This window comes from Rhea pennata, chromosome 2, assembly GCF_028389875.1.
Source record: "Rhea pennata isolate bPtePen1 chromosome 2, bPtePen1.pri, whole genome shotgun sequence".
NCBI classification, from domain to species: Eukaryota; Metazoa; Chordata; class Aves; order Rheiformes; family Rheidae; genus Rhea; species Rhea pennata.
This window is the reverse complement of record NC_084664.1, coordinates 38,887,120-38,908,482: the sequence shown is the minus strand read 5'-3', so window position 1 is coordinate 38,908,482 and position 21,363 is coordinate 38,887,120. Positions and strand designations below refer to the sequence as shown.

The 21,363-nt window shown below is 44.2% G+C and overlaps 2 protein-coding genes across 3 annotated transcripts in view; one reads left to right on the top strand and one right to left on the bottom strand.

Annotated features, from left to right (window-relative positions):
* COLQ (collagen like tail subunit of asymmetric acetylcholinesterase) overlaps window positions 1–5,506 on the top strand; it is a 46,331-nt gene extending 40,825 nt beyond the window's left edge. The window contains exons 16-17 of the mRNA XM_062567828.1: window positions 1,764–1,866; window positions 3,898–5,506. Of these exons, the coding sequence (XP_062423812.1) occupies window positions 1,764–1,866; window positions 3,898–3,967 (173 nt within the window). The 3' untranslated portion in view covers window positions 3,968–5,506. The remainder of the gene's footprint in view (window positions 1–1,763; window positions 1,867–3,897) is intronic.
* An 8,143-nt stretch (window positions 5,507–13,649) lies between these two features.
* Window positions 13,650–21,363, bottom strand: part of PLEKHA8 (pleckstrin homology domain containing A8) — a 29,503-nt gene continuing 21,789 nt past the window's right edge. The window contains exons 13-14 of one of the 2 annotated variants that reach the window (XM_062569270.1): window positions 20,812–20,873; window positions 13,650–19,899 (exon numbers count right to left, since the gene is read on the bottom strand). In XM_062569270.1, the coding sequence (XP_062425254.1) occupies window positions 19,702–19,899; window positions 20,812–20,873 (260 nt within the window). In that variant the 3' untranslated portion in view covers window positions 13,650–19,701. The remainder of the gene's footprint in view (window positions 19,900–20,811; window positions 20,874–21,363) is intronic. The other variant, XM_062569271.1, reaches the window with a different exon arrangement.

The following is a 21,363-nucleotide window of genomic DNA, read 5'->3' as shown; positions in this document are numbered from 1 at the left end:
GACAGTGTGGAAGGTGACGTTAGTTATTGCCACAAGGTGCCCAGCCACGGACATCGCACAAGCGTTGCACACCGTACAGGAGAGCTTGGGGGCGGCTTGTGATTTGCAAGCTGAGTGCAGACACTGAGAGAGGGAGGCACCATGGCTGTAGTGTGCTTTTGCCACTTCATTTCTTCCCCAGAGAGCACCAATCTCTACTCTCTGTAGCAGACACCTAAGAGGGTTAGTACTTTCTTACCAGTTTTAGCAAATGGACTGTTATCACCTTGCAGAACAAGTATCAGCCATCACTGAAAGGAGCAAATTTTCTTTTTCATTTATATATCCTGCATTTTTTTAGCCTAGCTTTCTAAGGAAATGGGAGGTGTGTAGACACACTGTATCCCACCGGTCAGTCACCAGCCTTCCCCTTAAGCCGTTGGAATCCCTAGCCAACATCGTGTTTGAAAACAAGAGATTTCAAAGGCAGTTCGGTTTCAACAGGTATAGAGAGCGAGCCATACAGATAAACGCCCCCTCTAGGCTTGCCCGACCACGAGCAATCCAGTAAGACAGAGCAACCTCTCAAGCTCCAAGAGTGAGAAAATAACTCAGTTAAAAATTTGCAGTTAACCATGATCTCATGGATTCTCTTGCAGGAAAGCCCTTTAGTTCCGCTCATCAGTAGCGCTTGCATAACTGTATGTTACGCGTCTGGAAGCCCATCATACCCCGTCCTATGCACTGGGCAGATCTGCAAGGGAATAGAGGCCTTGCAGTAGGTAAACTTCTGACACTGATGTAGCCTGACCTGAAGAGCTGTAACTGAATTATTCAGCAATGAGCACACGGTCATCGTTGTGCTCCTATGCACCCGTGTGCCTCTGCCAGTCATTCTCTTTTCAAAAAAAGTGGGTTTAATTGTACGGGAGGCTCGTTCTTAGAAGCAGCAATTTCTGATAAACAGATCATTGGTGTAATTAATGAATCTTTTGTGAGATTTCTAAGATGAACGCATGGTTAATAAATGACCTGCTAAACGAATTTGTTCTCAACTTACAAAGTCATACTCAAGAAGTTGGGGACATCAAAAGGAAAGTCCAGCTGTTGAAATACAGTCCACAAATTACTGCAGCCTAGGCTCCAGTCACCATGAAAAAATATCTCAGGCCTCACTCACACTGAAGACAGTAAGAATCAGTGAGAAAAAACACCTTTTTTTGCAATCATTACATGCTTGCTTTTATTTTATTTTTTTGATGGAAAGGCAATAGGTCTGCATAATCCTGTTTGTACATGAGAACTCACTTGCAGTAGACATATACTGGATACTACACAATGTTAGGTAAAGATCCAGGCTGAGATGTTCAAACTGCTTAATGATTTTGAAGTGGTAGGTTTTTTCTTTTTCTTTTTTTTTTTTTTTTTTTGAAAACGTGACCTCTACAAATCACTTATGTTAACTTTATTTTATTCCTTTGATTTCCTTCTGTATTAATTATCTAAAGTAGTAGTAATCATTGTAATTATTGTTGTTGTATAGTCTACATTATATAGTAATTATTTATATATTTAATATATACTATACATATATGTATAGTAATTATTTATAGCATTTCTTTTCTTTGTCACGCAAATAAGTCTAAAGAAAGAATATTCTTTGTAGTGAGGGTCTTGCGTTTCCTAAGACAGAGGTCTTTATCGGATGCCTCTACCCAATGCCTTATTTTATGCTCTAGCCCCACTTGTGTTAAGAAGATCTTTCTTTCTGTATTCTTAACTAGAATGTCGCCGTGCTTACTGTGGTGATGGCTACAGACACGAGGGGGTTGAAGACTGTGATGGGAAGGATTTTGGATATTTAACATGTAAAACATATCTCCCTGGGTATGTATGAACCTATCTTTTACCTCACTGTTAGCATTAAAAGAGAATATATTACCCAAGTAAAGCTTGTTCAACTGGGGCCAGTGAAGAGAGTGAGGGAAAGAAAAACTGTCAGATTCTTTCTGTATATTATTGACCTTATGGGCTAAATGTCAGTTCTCCATTATATGCACATGATTCCTGTTGTGCTAAATGAATGAAGATCATATGGGCATGTATTTGACCATTATTTGCAAAGATTTCCTCATTTTGGGAATGTTAACATTACATTAATGTCCATTCATAACATACCAAGAATAGGAAAGATGACTGAATGAAAAAAAAAAAAACATAGATCAATCTCCTTTTGCCCTTACCCTTAATGGGCACTCCAGGGGCATCTTTGTTTTGAATCAACCATACCAATCTTTCCAAAGACCAGGAAATTCACTCAGCAACAGATGGAAAGCCATACATGTGCTTAGCAGTGTCTTTCTGTAAAGCATCTGCTTATTGTTGAGTTGCCTTCTCTGCGTTCGTTTGAATAGCTTCCTCCGGTCAGCATTTTGCCTCCAACAGCAGTACCTCTATTTAACTGTCAGGTATTGTTACTGGCTAACAGGAAACATTTAATTTGCAAATGAAATTATGTATAGAATCCTCATCATTCATGAAAGAATAATGTGCTAATTGACAAGAATAAGAAACCACAGGACATCTTTGCAAGTCAGGAGCGGTGCTAATCCTTCTATTGCAACTGTTGGAGCAGTCCTGGTGCAAGAGATGACTAAACGAGACTAGCAAACCTGACAACCTGAAATGTTTTTAAAGGATCTTGTCTTCAAGAGAGTGTTGAGCTATGTGCCTGTAAAAAAGGTTTTATTTTTCAAAGTCCAAAGATAGATGCCAAAAATGAGTCCTGCAAAAACTAGAAATTCTTCTATATTTCATTTTCCACAAATAATCAGGTCTTGAAGAACAACTGAAATCCTTTATTTTTGTGTGTGCAGCCTGCTGATTATCTGCTTAAAGAAAAGACAAGCTGTGACTCGTCAGTACAGTGAGAAAAATATGTGAGCCTGGCAGTAGAGGAGGAGTTTTGTCCCAAAGCAGCCTCTTCTCCAGTGACTCTGCTAAAACTGTTTTTCCCATATTCTACTCTTTCCAGTGCCAGAATCTCCCCCTCCTATCTCACCCACCTTTTCTTCAAATTTGTGTTGATTTTCTGAGAATGTGGGTTATTTGAGGACATATTTTAAAGGAGCCATGTTTTTGGATTATCTAATAGATGCATTATTCACTTGTACATATGGTAACAATAAAAACTGATCAAAATTGCTTTTTTTATAACATCTCTGGTCAAGTCTTCAGTACATAGAATCACTGCAGCTCAGCTTAAGTCAGTGGAAAGATAAAAAAGATCTCTGTTTTTCCTTATTTTGCAATTTTCCCCATACACACACACATTATAAGTAAAACTTCTATCTAATGTTTTTATTTCACTAAGTATTCTTTCAATGGTGGGCATGTGGCACTATCATTATTTCACATGTGTGTAAAATAAATCAAAGGGAAGGCAAAATCACATCTACTGAAGCTATTGGAAGTTACTGGGGAATGCTTAATTCAGATCCTCAAATATTTAGTTACACAATCCCTGTGGATTTACCATAGAAGTTACAGGAATTAAATGCTTACCAAAATCTCAGTGTCAGGAACCTGGTGATCACCCGAAGAATTTATAGCTGCCTGGAGCTCATGTTGAGGCCTCCTCCATGTACCCTGGCCAACCTTCAGGTTCCTCTCACCAGGGATTTCTTTTTTAATTGACATTAATGGGAATTAGGATTTGCTGACAAAGGGGAGCACAGTAGAGCACTACTGGAAATTGTTCCTGTGTTTTGATTGCGAAATGTCACTGCACTTGGCACTTTCTGGTGCAATATCTTACATGAATTGCCTTGATTCCTGCAAAGTATTACATCCAGCAGCTATATTCACCATGTGAACTACAGCATATTTTGGAACTGATATTTTTCTCTTTCATTTTAGGTCTTACGGAAAATTACGATGCACTTCGTACTGCTACATTGACTCTACACAGTGTCGATATTTCACATGAGGGGAGCGCAGGGGTGGGTAGCATCCCACGCGTAACAGGGACACTAGGTGCTACACTCTCACTCTCTATCCAAGAAGGACTGAGACAAGAAGAAAAAAAAACAAACATGTCATGCTGCTGATGGCCATTTTGAAATGTTTTTCTTTTTTTAAATTAAGCCAAATCAGAGATAAGTAGGACCACTGCATCCTGTCTTAATAGAAAAATGTCAAATAGTGTTTGCCAGTAAGACTTTCACATGGCTATGTGTGGGAACCTGCTCTCTATCATAGATGCAACATTAAACTACTGGAAACCAAATTTCACTAGCCAGGAATATTGTGTAAAGACAACATTACCTCGACTTAGCACTGTTAGACCTAAATGTAAATTCTTCAGGGTTTTTGTTTTTAAACCTTATCAGCATAAACACAATGCATATCTTGGATGCGGTGTTTATAGAGACTCTTTACTCTTTTATTACAATGTGAACTTTTTAAGTGCTGTATCCTTGTGAGTTATGATTTCGGTGCCGTTGAGGCTAACTCTGCACCCTCATGGGTAGAGCAAGCTGATGCCGTTCAGAAAGTGCTTTAAAGGGCAGCAAATCAGGCAAAGAACCTTTGCCTTCGGGCTAAGAAGTTTGGCTCTGTGTGTCTGTGCACATGCAGGAGTGACACCGTCCCAGGAGGCCTAAAATCGAAGAACACAAAGGCTGAACTGGGCAAATAAACTGTGAAATAGCCAAGGAGCTCTCTCTTCTTGGAGGAATCGGACTGGAAGGGAGGTCAAAATGCGAACATCGCTTGCTTTTCCACCGTTGTCAGGCTGACTGTATCTTATGTGATACCAGGAGGACTTCAGGTTAGCTGTTTCCCTGATTATCTACCTGAAATCACAACATGACCATGTACACATTGATTTTTCACCCCAGTTTCTGCACTGGAAGCTATTATTTTTTGTTTTCTTCCCCTTGTCCACCTGATCTTTGTCATTCAGGCATCCAGTTATATTCTGTCCTTGCTGCACGTGTGCTGACCTCCCTCTGTACCGCTGTCTGTTTCTGCTGTCTTGTCCAGAGTATTGCTGAGTGCACATTCTTGGGGGTTTTATCTCTACAAAGCAAATCTCGGAGTAGTGTGTCTGAGGATGCTCATTCAGTCTGTATGCTGTATAATGTACATATATTTTTGTTTTTCAGAAAGTTTGGTCAAATATATTAGCTCTGATAGGAGTCAGGGTGATTATATACTTATTTACTAGCACGCATTAAAAAGTAAATTTCACGTGGGAAGCGTATTAAATGTTATGTGCAAAAGAGTTTATTATAGAAGAAAATGCTACAAAGATGTGTGAAATTCAGGTTTAAAAGCCTTAAATGGAGGTGTTATTTTCATACAGGCCACTGTTTTCTGCTTTGCAATAGATGCTGTACATGAATATTTGAAATGCATGAGTTATATGTAACAGTGACAGCACTGTAACAGCTGCACTTAGATGGTTACTTCTATAAAGGTTAAATAAAGGTGGATGCTATATTATAATGATAATGCATTAAAGCAACCAATAAATACATATAACTTTTACCCTCTGTATAGAAGACTTTAACTCTGCATGTCCAAAGCGATACTGGAAATTACCAATTCAAAAACAAAAGCTAAAAACACGGTTAGCATACCTAGGGTACTTTTCGTGGCTCTCTTACCTGTTTATGCTGTGTAAAGCCAAGCCAAGCCACCAATGTTTCTAGTCCAGCTCAGCAATGACAGGAACAATTTTTCTTCTTATTACTCTTTTTTTGCTCTTAAGCAGAGCTATTAATAAATGTTCAAGGAACTGGTAGGGCAAGGAATCTATCATAAGCTTTGGAAATTTGTGCTCTGGAATAACTGCCTTTTGACTGCCTGTGTTCGTGCAAGGCTCATGTGTGCAGGTATCCCCACCTGCACACAGGCACGGCCCGTGCAAGGGCCACGTGTGCAGCTGCAGGAGGCTGACGCCGGCGCCGGGAAGCAGCAGTGGAGCTCCGGCTCCCGGGAATGCCACCGTGTCCACGAGTCCCGGTGGGGCACCTCGAGCAGCCTGTGCATGCTGCTGCCGCCTTGTGCTTCAGGCTTCCGCCGAACAGCTCTCCCAGGTCTCTGGTTTATCTAAGACTGCGTCCTTGTTTTTCTAACTCTACTATCCTTTGAAAAATGCTATGGCACCCATGTTCCTGATGGTCCTCAGAGAGTGCTTCAGTCCTACCCCTTTCCCCTACAAATTCATTGCATTCTCCAAGGGGTCCATTTCTCCTTCTAGCCCTCCAGAAAGGAGTCTTCAAGAAATTTGATAATCCCAGTGGCCTTTCACTGTCAGTTTTGTATCATTTTTAAAAGGACTCACCTTGAAAAATATTGAAGTTGCAAAGCCAGGTACACAGATGCTGGGAAACATGAAAAGAGGCTGTGATCACTTTCTAAAAATTATAGTGTGCTGCACAAACTCACAAGCGTGTGTGTCAGTCTGGTCAGAGACATTTACAAAGCATGAATTTTAAATGCACTTTATTAATACAGCACAAACATTTAAGCCTCTTAACAAAAAAGAAAGGAAGGCAAGCTATAAAACAGAAGAGATATAAGACATTTACTCTTGTTACTGTGTTGTTCCCCTCAGCTAACAAAGCATGAGAAAGACCTCTGGGAAGATATTAAGTATATGTGATTTAACAACCTGCAAAAATAATTTTAAAAAAAGGAAAAAGGAAAAAAACACTTCCTCCTTATTTCTAATCTACCTGCTTTATAATTAATTGGGAATTCTTCAGCTGGCTGGTGCCTGCTCTGCTATAAATTAGGCTCCTTCTTTGTCTGAGGGTCTTAACAGATTACACTAGATATGGTTCAAAAGTTAACTGAGGTATCTCAGTTCCTTGGCCATTTACAGCAGCAAATGCTTGTAGGAAAGTTTTCTAACGATGAGCCTGCAGCTGCAGATTAATAAAAAATCAGTATGAGCTTGTATCATGCACCGTATTAACTACACTTTAAAAATCCAGCTTGCACTTAATATGTTGTTGAATGTCTGTAGTTATCTACAACATGTATTAATAGCTCATGTTAATAAATCAAACAGCCTTAGTTCTGGTATTTGCTTACTTTCCTTTGTTTCATTTTGTGTTTTATAACATTTTAAAATATTATTACCTAGTTCAAAACGTTGGGGAGGAAAAAGAACATGTTGGCTTCTAACTTGGATCCTCCTCCGGAGACGAGCCGGGGCGGAAAGAAGAGTTCCCGCTGGAGCTAAGGAGAGTTAAGCAGGGTCAGGAGAGGCGAGGGGCTACGCGGGGAAAGGCGGAAGAGGCTGAGGAAGAGCTGCGGGGACGTGCCGGCTCGCGGAGGAGCACCGGGCCGAGGGGGCTCGGGTGGCGGAGCAGGGAAGGGTGGCAGAGCCTCGGAGGGCGGTGCGGGGCGCGCTCCTCTCCGGCCGCGTGGGCTGTCCTGCCTCTCCCCGCCGTCCAAGCCCGGCTCGCTCCGGCCCGCGTCGCTGTCACCCGTTTCGGTCGGGATGCGGCACCCTCCCGGCCAGAGGACCGGCGGCGGTGCCCGGCGGGCGTTCGCTCCTAGCCGTACGGCATCGAGACTTCAGAAACAGGCCTGTGCGCGGCGGCAGCAGACGGTGAGTCTGCTCTGTACGCCTGGGGTGGGCAACAGGCTCCTGGCTTCCTAAATCCTTATCATTTCTCGCCTCATCAAAGCGAACAAACCGTAGCTGCCAGCTACAGATGCTTGCCCGTAAATCTGACCACGCAGCTCTCCTCCGTGCCTTCTTCTCACGGTTTCTAACCAGGAAGGATATCACCTTTCACCCCCTCCTTGCTGCACAGGCGCTGTGGTTTTTTTCTGCCTGTTTTTCAGACACTCAGGGGATGCCTTTCTGCACGTCACCGCCCCGTGGTCACCGTTCCTGCCTCCTTAAAAGCCGTGGTTCAGCGAGACGCTAGCGTGAGTGTCTCTAAACCGGCGGCGAGCAATTCCCCTTTCCTCCCAGCTGCCGGGGACCGGGGGCTCAGCGCTCTCCGCTGCACCGGGAGTCCCCCAGAGCCAGCGCCGGCTGTTGGTGAGTGATAACAGCAGCAGCTCCCGGGTGAGCAGCTTCGGAGGACGGGTCAATAACTCTGGCACTCTGCTGCCACATGCAATCAGTTGCTGCAATGCAGAGTGTGTATTAATAAAAAAAAACAACCAAACGAACAAAAAAATCCCAGATCAAAATAAAGCCAGGAGAGAGAGAGAGAGAGAGAGAGAGCTGTACTGTGCCGTGATTCTTCGATGATGCTCTAGGGTAGCACCAATCTGCAGGCAAGGCAATGTGGCAAGAAGTTTTTTAAGAGTTGTTGGAAAAAAAATGTTTTAATTCATACAGGACAAGGCAGAAGAGTGCATTTTTGTAGCAGACTTCCAGGTCTTCCTACAGCATGCAAATATTGACAGCTTTTGCCTAAGGAAATTCCGGGTTTCAGTTCCCTGGAAACCTTTCTCTTAAATGGAAAGCACCGAGCAGTGAGTTACTGAACTCCCTGCCATAGGTAAAGATGAAGTGAAGCCAAGAAACACTGAATGTAAAATTTGGCTCATGACTCCGGTTCAGCCTCGCGGGTGCATATTGATCCGGCTGGGGACTGTGCACCTCATGGACTGCCTGGTGCCGCCAGCCCGAGCTAGAGGGAAAAAGGGACAAAGTTTAAGCAAACGAGCCGTTGGGGGCCCTTATTTACCATGGTCAGTGAAAAAACCATATTACCACAGTCAGTTTTGCTCAGCACCGTGGTCCTTGCTGCAGCCCAGCGGTTCTCTGCGCTGGGGGCTGGTGTCGCTCCGCTCCACACCGGCCAGAGCGAAGCCTGACGGCGTCCTCTGATTGCATTTGTAATTACAGGGCCATTCAAGAGACTGGACCTGAACCACTGCAGCAGAGGAAAGGGTTGCCAGCCCAAATTATATTAGAGGAATGTACTCCTGCTGGAAATTGCATTAGCGGCTACTTCCTCCACCCCAGCCCCCAATCAAAACTTGGAGATTAAAAAGCTCTGCGTTATGGCCCCATCCTTCCGGGGCTTTTAACTCAGGTGGACAGCCGCCTGCGCGTTTTACGTCGGGTGCGCTTCGGGTGGTTGTGTTTCGGCTGGTCGCCCATCGCCGCCGGCGCTGGGGCCCCCCGCAGCGGCACCGCCGGGGAGACCGCTGCGCCGCGGGGCCCCCCGCGTCCTCCCGCCCGACCCGGGCGCCCACGGGGCACTGTTGCTGGGTTTAAAGGGGACGATCATCAGTTAGGGGCTCCAGCGCATCCAGGCGAAGGAGCATAAACCATCCGGGCGCAGCAGCGGTTTTTACGTTGCTGCTTTGCCGTCATTCTGCCAGGGATTAGTTAAAAACCAACCCCCAAAGCAGCAGCGAGGGCCCAGCGTGGTGGAGCTGGTCATCGCGCTGGTGTTAGCAATCGTGGCGACCGGTGCCAAAGGCTGCAGGGTGGATTAGAGCACCGAAGCGCCGCACCTTCGCTGCCTGCCGGCTGCGGGCTTCGCGTCCAGCTGGCTGACACCGAGCCGTTACACCGACCCAAAGGCATTAAATATGTGCTGCCTACCCCACGCTGCCCTAGGCTTTGATGAGACATGATGCTGTGGAGCTTTCTGGGTGCAGAGCGGGCCAGGGGTGCAGAGTGGGGCAGGGGTGCAGACCACCTCCAGAAATCCCTGCACGTAGGTCTCCTTCCCACTTGGCAGCCCTGGGGGGGAAGGAGATCTGCTGGATCTGCCCAGGCACTGCTGGGCCTCACGTGACTAGAAAAAAAAACAGACTAAATACTGCAAAAGCAGTAATGGGGGAGGTAGTTTGCTGGCCCTACATCACGACAGGTTTATCACATTTTATAACCTTGCACTTTTACATCAACAGCTGCTTAGCAGCGTGTTGTAGCCTCCTCACCCCCGGAGGCACCGTCGGTAAAGCAGCGCCCAGCTGAAGTCCTGGAGGGGAGACCTGAGCTGCAACGGGCAGCAGGCACCTTGCAGCGAGGGCCCCGGAGCAGAAACCCAGCAGAAATGCTGCCTCTTTTGCAGTGGCACCATTCAGCCTTGAATCAAGGAACCCGAAAGGTCCCCAAAGGCCGTTAGTGACCCATCAGCCGCTGGGTTTTTGCAACGCTGCTTGACGCAGCGGCTGGGGCTGCTGCTACGTTCGGGGGGTTATTTTTCCCCCTCCTTGCCTGGAGGACCCATGCCCAGATTGCCCGGTCTGTTTGGCAAAGCAGGTCAACGCACGAAGATTTAAGGCTTTGCAATGTCTGTAGCGTGAGCTCCTCTCGGAGGAGGAAGGAATCCCCTCCAGACGCCTGCCACGCGGCTCCGGGACACCGCCGCCGCCGGGAAGGACGCGGGCTTGACAGCGCTGATTTACTGGGGTGCCCAGACATGTCCGCGGTTTACTTAGGGACATCTGCGCTGGCGGCTTTCCAGACCCTCTCTGCCTTTACCCAAACTTTGAAGCCCGCAATAAAAGTTATTTAATGCAGGATGGCAATGGTGCATGTCAAAAAAAAAAAAAAAAAAGACATTGCAGCAATGTTCCCATTTTTAATAAAAAAGACCAGTAATAAATAGTTATTTTTGAACAGTTATGTTCATGCAGGAAAAGCCTGCCTGTATTTGCTGTTGAGCGTCTGCACCAAAAAGTCTTATTCTTCTTGTAGTGGGAAGCAAAACTCCTTTTGAGAGGGTCTGTGGCCCAAAAAAACCCACTAAGATGGCCAGGTGACTCTTCCTCCTGCCCTGGGAACAGCTACATGCTCACAGACCGTTTAGAGAATACAAGGAAACGAGGATGGCTTAAGAAAATGCTGATTACTCCATATTTAATTCCTCTAGGCGAAGCAGAAGAGCACCGGCGGCGAGTTGGAGCCCCCGCGGAGCGACCGCTCCAGCCGCGGTCGGGAGCATCACGCCGGACCGGACCGCGGGCTCGCGGGAGCTGCGTCCTGCGAGGGGGAGGTTATAATTTATTTATTTATTTTGCCCAGCTCTCCCGCTGCTGGGGCGCAGGTGGCCTTCAGGCAGAGCTTTTTCTTTTTCGTCGCGCGGTTTCGGGGCAGCTCGATCGCCGCGGGGGCGAAGCGGGGCGGCTGCAAGGCCCCCGGCCGCCTACCAGCTGTTAAAGCCAAAAAGCGAGTGGAAAACGATGACCTATAGGAAACTATGTGCGGCACGTCTGCTCTCCGAAGCCTACCGATGAGCTGACGATACCAACACTGGAAACAGATGCTAAATTAATTGGAAATTATTTTGGCAGAAAGCCACAGCCCGAGTGGTAGTTCTGGCATAAAGACAAATCGATGCAAAACACATTTATGAATCTCAGCTATGCCTGATTTTTGAGAAAACAGTGGCCTGTTCTGCCTTCGGCAGAGCTGCAGGCGTTTGCCCGGGCCCCACACGACCGCGTCTTTCTGCAGGCGGCGAGGTAACCGCTCCAGCGCCGCCGCCGGCCCCAGGACCGGCCCCGGGCGGAGGCAGCGTCTCGCCGGAGGGGCGGCCGCGTCCCCACTTCCAGCTCCTCCTGCAGAGACCCGCCAAAACCGTCCCCCGGTTTTGCAAGCCAGAGCAAAGTCGCCTGGGCTGGGAAAGGGCTCGGGGCTCAGAGGAACCTGCAAACGCCTCTTTCCCTCGCCTGTGACCTCGAGGCTTGTGCCCACGCTGCTGATTACTGCCGAAGCCTAGAAACAGCCCCATCATGGGGTGAGAAAGGAAACGGGAAGCTTTCGCAGGGCACTGTATTTTCTTCAATCGTAACGCAAAAAATCTGTGCTAAAGAAAGAAGAAGTATCTGTTCATTAAGAAATATACTTGGGTCAATGTACTAAAATATTATGAAGAAGGTACAAAAGCTCTTGGACGTCCAGATGGACAGACAGACGTGTAACCTGGCTGCACTAATGCCTGAAAGCATCTGGTGTAGCACAGCTTTTCCTGCCCTTCCTTTTCTCAGGCCTAATACTTGTGCTTGGCACTTACCCTACCAGTCCTCCAAACAACAGAAAAAAACTTCTCTCCTCAGGGCTGTGATGAGGGGAAGCACATGAAATTGGTGTTTTCCTCTAGGGATGGGGACAAGGGACAGGAATTCAGCAGAGCACCACCGAAGCCTGTGACCTTTATTGACAAGCAGCCCAACTAGCTCCACCAGAGCTTTAGCTGGGGCAAAGCTCTTCCTCCTGCTCTTTCTGCCCTTCATCCGAGCCTATTGCAAAGGCAACAGATCTGCTTTTTGGAAACCAGTGGAAGTTGCTGTGAAGAGCTATTTGCCTTGCAGATATCTTTTTGTGCATGTGATTTCTATTAGCGCACTGCTGCTGGCCTGGATCAGGCTATTTATGACAGCAGAACATTTCACGGAGACGACCAAAATGACTCACGCCAGCAGCCAGCACCTCTGCGCGGACGCAGACCTCCTCGCCACGTCTCCTGTCTGTGCCCTGCTTTCCTTTGCTTGGGGCAGGCTCAGCTATTTTAATTTTAAAAATAGGACACTGCAGAACCCAGTGCTAAATAAATGCTGCAGCTCAGGGTTAGAAGATGGGCTTTGAGGCATTAGCCAAAGTCCTGGCAGATATGAGGCAGATTTGTGGACACTGGGATGTGATGAACCTAGGTCACATCCCCTCCTCCTCCTCTCCCTCCGGCCGCACAATGCCGATGGAGAGCAACCGTCCACAGAGTTGCAGTGTGCACAGGGGTTTCCTGGAGGAGGAGGAGGAGGAGGGGAGTGGAGCAAATTGCTGTTTCTCAGACAAAAGTGGACACTTGCTCCTTCATTCAGTGTGTTTAGTGCATGCCTGAAACTCATTGCATGAACTGAAAAACTCATTTTTCTGCTAGAACATTATCTTGTAGTCTCAAATGAGAAATGGGAACAGTTTGTTTAAATGCTTTATGCAAAGTGAAGTTTTGATAGACCTAGTACCATTTTTAGCATCCGTCTCTTTATACATCCTCTTGATTTTGGTGTGAAGAGCTAGGGCAGTCCAGTACAACATAAAATAGCGTAGATGCCAATGCCTGTCAACACCATAAGCACTGACTGCACGCAGCACTGAGGACTGCGCCCAGTAGCAGCCCCATCTAACTGCAAGAGGTAGCAGTGATGAAACAACCTTGCACCCGGCCAGCCGCCACCTCCCTAGCACGGCTTTGCTTTGCCTTTCTCCTTCTGCAGGCCTGTAATTGCCCATTGCCATTTAAATGCTTCCCATGATTCAGTCTCATCTTCTGTTCCCCAGCTCAGGAAATTTCTCAGGAACTTCAGAGATCTCCAAGTGGATGCAGCCATTTACCAGAGGGTCTGAGCACTGCTCCGGGGAGGCAATCAGGTACCACAGATCTGCCTTCCCGCTGACGCAGAACACCCACAATCAGAAAGTGGTTCTAGTCTTAATATTCTTCATCTGCAGCTCAAGACGACTATGACTTGGAAGACTTGACAAACTCCTGCAGGGGCCAGAGGCATGGAAGATATGCAAGTCCAGCCAAACCAAACCAAAAAACAACCCTCCCCTCCAAAATAATACATGTAATTTTTAAATACTAATTTCTCTCATTCCCAGATTGGCTTTTGTAACTATAGCCTTCATGTACTTGGATTGGCCAAGGACTCACAACTGTGTGTCAGACGCAGCTTTTATTCTCAAAATCAAAACAGACTCCACATGTTCAAACATTCTTCGTACAAAGATACATACACGAGGTTTCCATTAACCAGAAACATACCGTTTCCGACTGTTCACACAGTACTTGGAACAGCCATCAGTCTTAAAAGAGAGCTTTAAGCCCTCTATTTAGTAAAAGAAACAAAATTCATGCAAGGAAGAAGTGAGATTTTAAAACATGCTTATTTAAAATAAGTTTATTATAGTGAAATAATATAAAAGTCTGACAAAGATCTCAAGAATACTCCAAAAAAGAAAAAAAAAGGAAAAAGAAAAAAAGACAGATGCAGTAGAATGAGAGATGATGCAAACTGGAAACTCCAAAATATTTCGAATCTGAACTGCTTACAATAATGAAGTTTGCGCAATGCTTACAAATACAAGAGGTGATTTGGGGGACATGAACAAGGCTCAGAACAAAGTAAATTTAAGGTGGAGGCCAATATACCTTCTCTTTGTCTCAAATGTGTTGATCCAAGTAAGGCTCACTATAAGCCCAGCTTAACATTAATAAAACAAATGCCCAAAATTAGCTTAAAAAATGGAAAAAGGGGAAACAACAAAAGCAAGTTACTCTGGTTGTTTAGTCAGTATATTCTGGAATGCAATTTACTTGCTAAGCTTCATTCTAAGTAGACATACATCTCAAACTTCCAAGACTGTTTTAAGTAAGGGTATCAAAGAATAATTTTTGGACTCCTGAACACTGCAATGCAAAATAAAGTAAGCAAGTTTAGTACTAGTGCTTAGTACAGAAATCAGGATATGGAAATGAAAAAGTTTCATATATAACAACTTCAGCACATCTGGTGTATTCCCAATGGGGATACGATAACAAGAAAGGGACACAAAAAAATGCTAGTTGAGGGCCACATTTTGCACACTAGTGAGATAGGTGAGTGTGTGTTCAAGTGAAACATGTGTAGGTGTGCATGCATCAAAGGGCACAGTCACTTCAGGGCCTGATTCAGGGAAGCACCCAAGTATGTGCTTTACTTTTCACTGTAGGATTGCACACGTGTGCCTTCTTAGCTGGAACTGAGATATGGGCCAAGACATCTGCTGAAGCCCGTGTGCTTTCCTGAATAAAGGAAAAACTAAATAATGGTTAGTGGAGGGATATGGTTTATTATCATGGCAGTGCTTAAAGGCTTGTGTGAACTGTGGGCAGGACCAGCTACTCTATGTGCTTGCTCAGAGCCAGTAAGCGTGCTCTGCTGCCCCTCTGTGCAAGGGCAATTTTGTATTACCTGGAGCACGTAGGAGGGCAAAGCTTGCAATGCTTGTTCACTAAGGAGCCACAAGAGGGTGGCAAAAATGCACAAACACAGGATTTCTCCTGTGGTTTTTTTTTTTTTTTTTTTTTTCTCTCTCTCAGTATTCTACAGGCAAGAGAAGAGAAATAAGCCCATTACTGTGCTTTCACTAGTAAGCAGAACTGCCAACTCTTAAGTATCCAAAATTAAATTTTATTGGTGAAATGAAAACTTAAAAGTAAAATAGTTTTCTTGGCAAAATATGCCAAACCAGAGAGCAACTTTAAAGGAAAGCAGCATGTTGTCCATCTGGCTGTATGTTTGGTCGCCTGCCACAGAACTCAAGTCTGCTTTTCCAAGTTTACATTTTTTATTACTTGTGAACCCCTGCTTTAGGGCTCTTAAGAAGACTTCGACTTGACAGCAGCAGCTCCAGCAGCAAACAGGTTGAACACATCAGGGAAAAAGGAAAGACAGTCTGACAGGAACATGCTGATGCTCTCCTCTAGTGGCTAAAAGGCATTTTAGGGTTCTCTAACCCTAGGGTTCTTTTTTGCAGAAACTGAATTGAAAATAGGGGGGGCAGGGGAGAAAGGGCGGTGGGATCCAGCATATGGACATAAGCAATACTTCTCTATAATGGTCCACATCCCTTGGTCAAGCAAGGTACAACACAGCTGGAACATATTTGGGGCAAACTTTTTATATGTCCAGCCAAGCAAGTGACAACTTTCAAACTATGAAAGATATTTAAAGCAAATTACCATAGCTAAACCTTGATGATGCTTTACAAAATCTTGTAAGTGAAGGTACATGACCCTTAAGTGCATTTATTAAAGGGAGATCAATATTATAATAGTATCAATACAGGATGTTTCAATGACTCATTATGTTACAAATGTAATGTCACAAAACTTCACTATGCATCTGAGTATGGTGTCTTAAAAATAGCAGAGGGGGCTCCAGAGCATAGATTTTTTTTAAAAAAAAATATCTAAAATAAATAAAATAAATAACAGCCTCCCACTGCTACACAGCATTCTACCAAAGTCATTGAGGAGCTCTGCTCTAATGCCAACGGCACTGTATTATGAAGATATGTCTATGATCCTTATTACAATATGCTGACAGCCATTATTCAGTACTAGGTAGTACTTCTATCAGATTGCTTTGGGATTTACCACATCTCAACAAGGATGCACACTGCATGGACTTGCCACTGTCGCATGCTGTACCAGAGCTCTACACTCAGCTATATTAGTTTCACAAAAAGCAGCCTTACTCCCCTGTGTAAGGCTGTGATTATTCTTATTTTGCCACGGCTAAGTAAAATCCCTGAGAATATGCAACTGTTAGACACTGAAGAAAACAGCTGAAAGCATTTCTAAAAGAAAGGGGTGCAAAACTTCAGATGGGTGCAGTTTAAGAATCAAAGCAGTTTGTTCAAAGTACACTGAGCAAGGGTGCTATTATCTGAGAGCCATATGGATGCCTACCAGTATGCAGGTCAGTTCTTAACTATCAGTCAAGAAAAAAAAAAAAGAAAAAAAGAAAGAGGAAAAAAGTGCCACACACACACACCACAATTATACCTCCTCTCTAATTCTGAATTTAAGGGTTAGGAGTTAGTTGCTTTGATCTCTGTAATGATTAAAATCAAAGACAGTTCTGTTTGCCAAACTGACACCACAAAGAAAAACTAATGAATTGTCTAGCAGAGTATTTGTTTATGTTTGGCAATCTGCTCTTCTGTATCTTTACCAGTGGTGTAATACAGACTTCAGCTCTGCAATATGCTATATAGGTTTCTTTCTTGGTGGTAATTTGACTGGAAAAAGAGCATTCATAAATACTAAAAATGTGCTCACTGCAAGAGCAGTGCATAATGGAATAAGTTGTGAAAGCAAAGAGCTATCAAAACTGAGACCTTGCCCAGTTCCATCTTTGCAAGTCCCTATTTGAAAAGCACACAGGGGCCTCCTGAAGCCACTGTCTCATAAGAAAATTCTTAAGCACCAACTCCAAAATTCAGGAAGACTGATTTTACGCAGGAGGAGTAAGACCAGAAAGGCTTACAGAATACGCAGAACATCACATAGTGCTCTCTACTTGTTGCAAGCGAGAGGAGTAGCAGGAGTTAGTAACTTCTGAAGCTAACAGCCTAATGAAGCTGTTAAGTTTCTTATTTAAGAAATAAAGCTTCTTTACTTTTTGCATCAAGCTTTGGTTTGACACACTACTATCAAACTAGTGGTTCTCTTGCTAGTAAAAAAGGAAAAAAAACACACACACAAAACCCACACCCACGCAAAACAAACTCACACCCTCCAAGTCCATAAGTGCTGGATACTTCCTGCTACTGCCAAAGCTTAGAGTAAAAGAGATGTTGATATTCATCATGCTCTCACAATTAGTTTCTACAGAAGAGGGATCCTTCTCTGTCCTCCTCCTACCACAACTGAGATCAATGTGGAAATGTGGTCTCGATTATTTCCTCAGAGCATCCAGCTGAGAACTATTCTAGTTTACCACATATTAGCTGAAAACCCCAAGGAAACCACACAAAGTTGGTTGTTCTAATGTAAGTGCAGTTTCTCAGCATTCATGCTCAAGAGAAGCAGACAGGCAGATCACAAAGGCTCTCTACTTCATTTTTAGCACTGGAACTGGTGAAATAATTTAATAGAGTTTGGCCAAAACTTTTAACTTTACCTTTAGACATAAATACCACTATTTTAACGTACTGATTTTAAACAAACAAATCCTGTGTCCTTCTGATTACTGCTGGAGCATGTAGGAACTACAGGTAGCCAGCAGCTCTAAGAGGAGATGTTGGGAGATGGAGAGGGAAAAAGAGTCACGCTATTCAATCACAGCTAATTACAGTTCTGGTATTTTGCTTTATTCACCAAGTGTGATGTTTGGTCTTCTCTTCTATAATCCTCTTTTTAAAGCTAGCAATGGTAGATTGTATAGAAAGGACCAAGTATTAAGCGTGCAGAGAGGCTTCTGACACTGCATCAGCAGGAAAGCAGTCCTGTAGCACATTCATTTTACTTTGGATCCACATGGGTTTTGGTCTTGCAAAAGCCAGTATTTCTTTGCAGAAGGCAACACAAACTATTCTCTTATATCGATGAAGATTTGCTCCCTTCCAAGTACCTAACTAGCAGGCTTCTCTCCTGTACATGACAAACTCAATCCTTAGAACTGCTGCTTTTAAAAAGAGTCCTTTCAGCCAGTGACATGGTAAAGGGCAAAATTCCCAACTTGTGCTGAAGGCTAGTATTAGGTCTTAATTATTTACTGCCAGTTCAAGGTATAAGTGAATCTTTCTGTAGTGACATAGGCCTTTGGATTGCTTTGTGCATCTATATCAGCAAAAGAGTGGCGGGGGGGGAGGAAGAATAGTCTTATTACACAGTTTTGGAACTAAAGGCTTGTAATTTACCAAATGCATAATGACTGAGTGACACATTATATCTTTCCCCAAGCATTACTCATTTCATACCCACTTTCATGAAGCCTCTGCCCATAATGCCAGCTTAGGAAGGATTTCAAGAAAAAACTGCCTTATAAACTGCTAGCTGTATTCAATTTAAAAAGGCAAATATGTCTTCATGTGCAATTGATTTTAAAAGCCCTAACCTCAAAACCAACCCATTCATCCCCAACCCTCCCAAAACCCAGAATGATGGACATGATTTTCTACTGCACCATGGCGTGCTGAGTGCAATTGAGACTTAGAAACCTTTGAAACCATTACCCTGACTACAGACACGATCAACAACAGAGCAGACTGTCAGCTGCTGCAGACGCATGCAGCACCACTGAAATGAGCTGGGCTGCACCAGCAGCACCAGTGCTGAGGAAACAGCATCCATCGCTCACAGCCTTCCTTCCACAGCCCTGAGGGCATCTCTCCATCCTCTGCCACAAGTAACAGAAGGCACAGCAGTCTCCCCCACGCTGTGGCATGAGCTACGTCAGTAGGAGCATTGCTACAGGATCCCCGCAGGGGAAGCTTTGCGTAGGATTGTCCCAGTGGCAGGAGCCGAAAGAAAGGACATGGCACACTGGCAGCTGTGCAGGGAATGCAGTGTGCTATCCACTTTCAAAGGATGGCTCCTGGGAAGCTCAGAGCACCAGCCACATGCGCTTGAGGTAAAGATCTCTAAAGTTTAGGGAGGTGCACTGAACAGCAAAAGCACTTCCACCCAAAATAAGTCAAAAAAATAAGCTGGCATTTAACTGCCGCTTCTCTTCTGCTACCAGGGTGACAGTAACTCTCATTACTTCTGTCCTCCTACACAGCTAATACACAGTGGTAGGGAGACGAGCGTCACCGCACAAGCTGGCACGTGGCACGGCACAGCCAAGGCCAGCAGTGTCGGCTAGTGTGGACTGTGCTGCTGCATGCACAGTTCCTGTGTGAAATGTGGGAGCAAAGGCCAAGTTCTGCTCCGCTACTATTATGAAGGGAAGAGAAAAGAAGGAACAAAGCAGTAGAGAGGCAGAACTATTCAGTCAAAAGCATTCATCAGGGACACAGCTATGACCCTAAGAGAAATAGTACCTTTGCATTTAAACATAAACAAGCATAAAAAACCATACACACAAACATTCATACATACCCTTCCCCAAAAAGTACTCATACCCTTCCCAATAGAAGGGATACAATGAACAGAAATGTTCAAAAACAAAACACTTTGTTAACAGACACAGTCCCTGAAGTTTTAAGACAGTGTCTTGCTGTCATACCACCTCATCTGACTCCAAACCATGTACTTCATAGAGAGTGTCCAAGATATTTAGCTGCTTTTCCATGGCTGGTAAGTAGATGTTGAGGTCCCTCTGCATCCCTTTATAAAATGTTTCTTCTTGAGCATCACACTCCTCTATAGACAGTGCTGCCACAAAGTCTTCATATGTTGGAGCCGCCCTTAAAGCTAACTGGGAGAGGAGACAAAGTCTTCAGATTTGTAAAAAAGAGAACAGGAAAAGAAATCCAGACAGAGCCATGAAAAAACTTCTAGATGGCCCTCTTCGCACTTTGATTACTTAAGTGTTAATGCTTCAATTTATTTGCATGTGCGTGCGTAAGTTAAGATTTAACTGATAAGGAGGCCACAGTATTTATTATCTCTACGTAGATGCACAGTTTAAGACTTAGTCCTGATTTTTAGAAAATATCTGTACAGCATATTTTGTACAAACAAAGAGCAAACATTAAAAAAGTATTAAATACAAAACCCAAATAAAGTAAAATTTGTTGTGAGAGCTCCCAACCTAGTCTCATGCTCAAACCCTCTTTAGAAAGCTCTCCCTAACATTCCTGCTTCTCCCAGTCAGAGTCTGTCACAGTCACTTGGCCAAGACTTTTCCTACAGTTTCAGGGATAACTTCCAGGGACAGACACAAGGGGCAGCTGCCAGCTTGGACAAAAAATAAACTATTTCCTCTAGCCAATATACTCTAGGTCACTCTAGCTTTTCTTAAATGCCGTCATCCAAAGAGGAAGTCATCTTCAAAAGAGCAACCCAAAAACTCCACATCTTCACTTAATAGTTCTCTTTGAATATGACAGTATTTTAAGTTCTTACAAAAGATTTGCAACGCTTTTGCAAAAGAAATAATGGAAACTATGCACAAAAAAGCAACTCATGTTTTGGCTCCAGAAAAAACAGATTCCACCCTTGAAGTCCAATACTAAACATAACAGTAGCCACAATCCTCACCCTCAAGATAAGGTCTGACAAAAGCAATCTCTTCATTTCAAAGCTTACAATTTTAATGGAGCTTATTAAATAAATACAACATAGCATCACATTAACAAGATCCCTAGTATCCAAGAGAATTACTTACCGCAAAGACCCCGCGTACAACCCATCCGTGGTGTTGCCGTAATGTCTTCCCATAAGCATTGTCTTAAAAGGAAGGAGAGAAAAAAGAAAAAAAAAAAAAAAAAGAGAGGGATATACGTATGGTAGTTTTAAGTTTGCATCACAACAGAAAATCAGAACTTAGAAACTACTAGTTAAGCATATATTCTTGATTTTGGACACAAATAATGGCTCTTTTTGAGCGTCATTTATATGACTGAAAGGAAGGAGAAAAGGAGATGACAGAATTAGGATTTCTGGGTTGGGGGTCTCAGCTCTGCTGTCAAATCTCAAAGAAGTCATCCATAGCTAATAACTTGTTTGAACAGACAGGAGGGAAATGTAATTTGTATTCAACTAGCTTTTCCTCATGGCTGATTTCTTCCACACTCTAGGTCAGTTCAGTGCAACTCTGGAAAAATATTACAGAGGGTGAAACTATGCTGCAAGTTGACAGTTAGCCAGTCTCAATCCAGACAGTCAGATCAGACATTAAACAAGGTCTCTTCACACAGGAGGGCAAAGTTTTAACCCC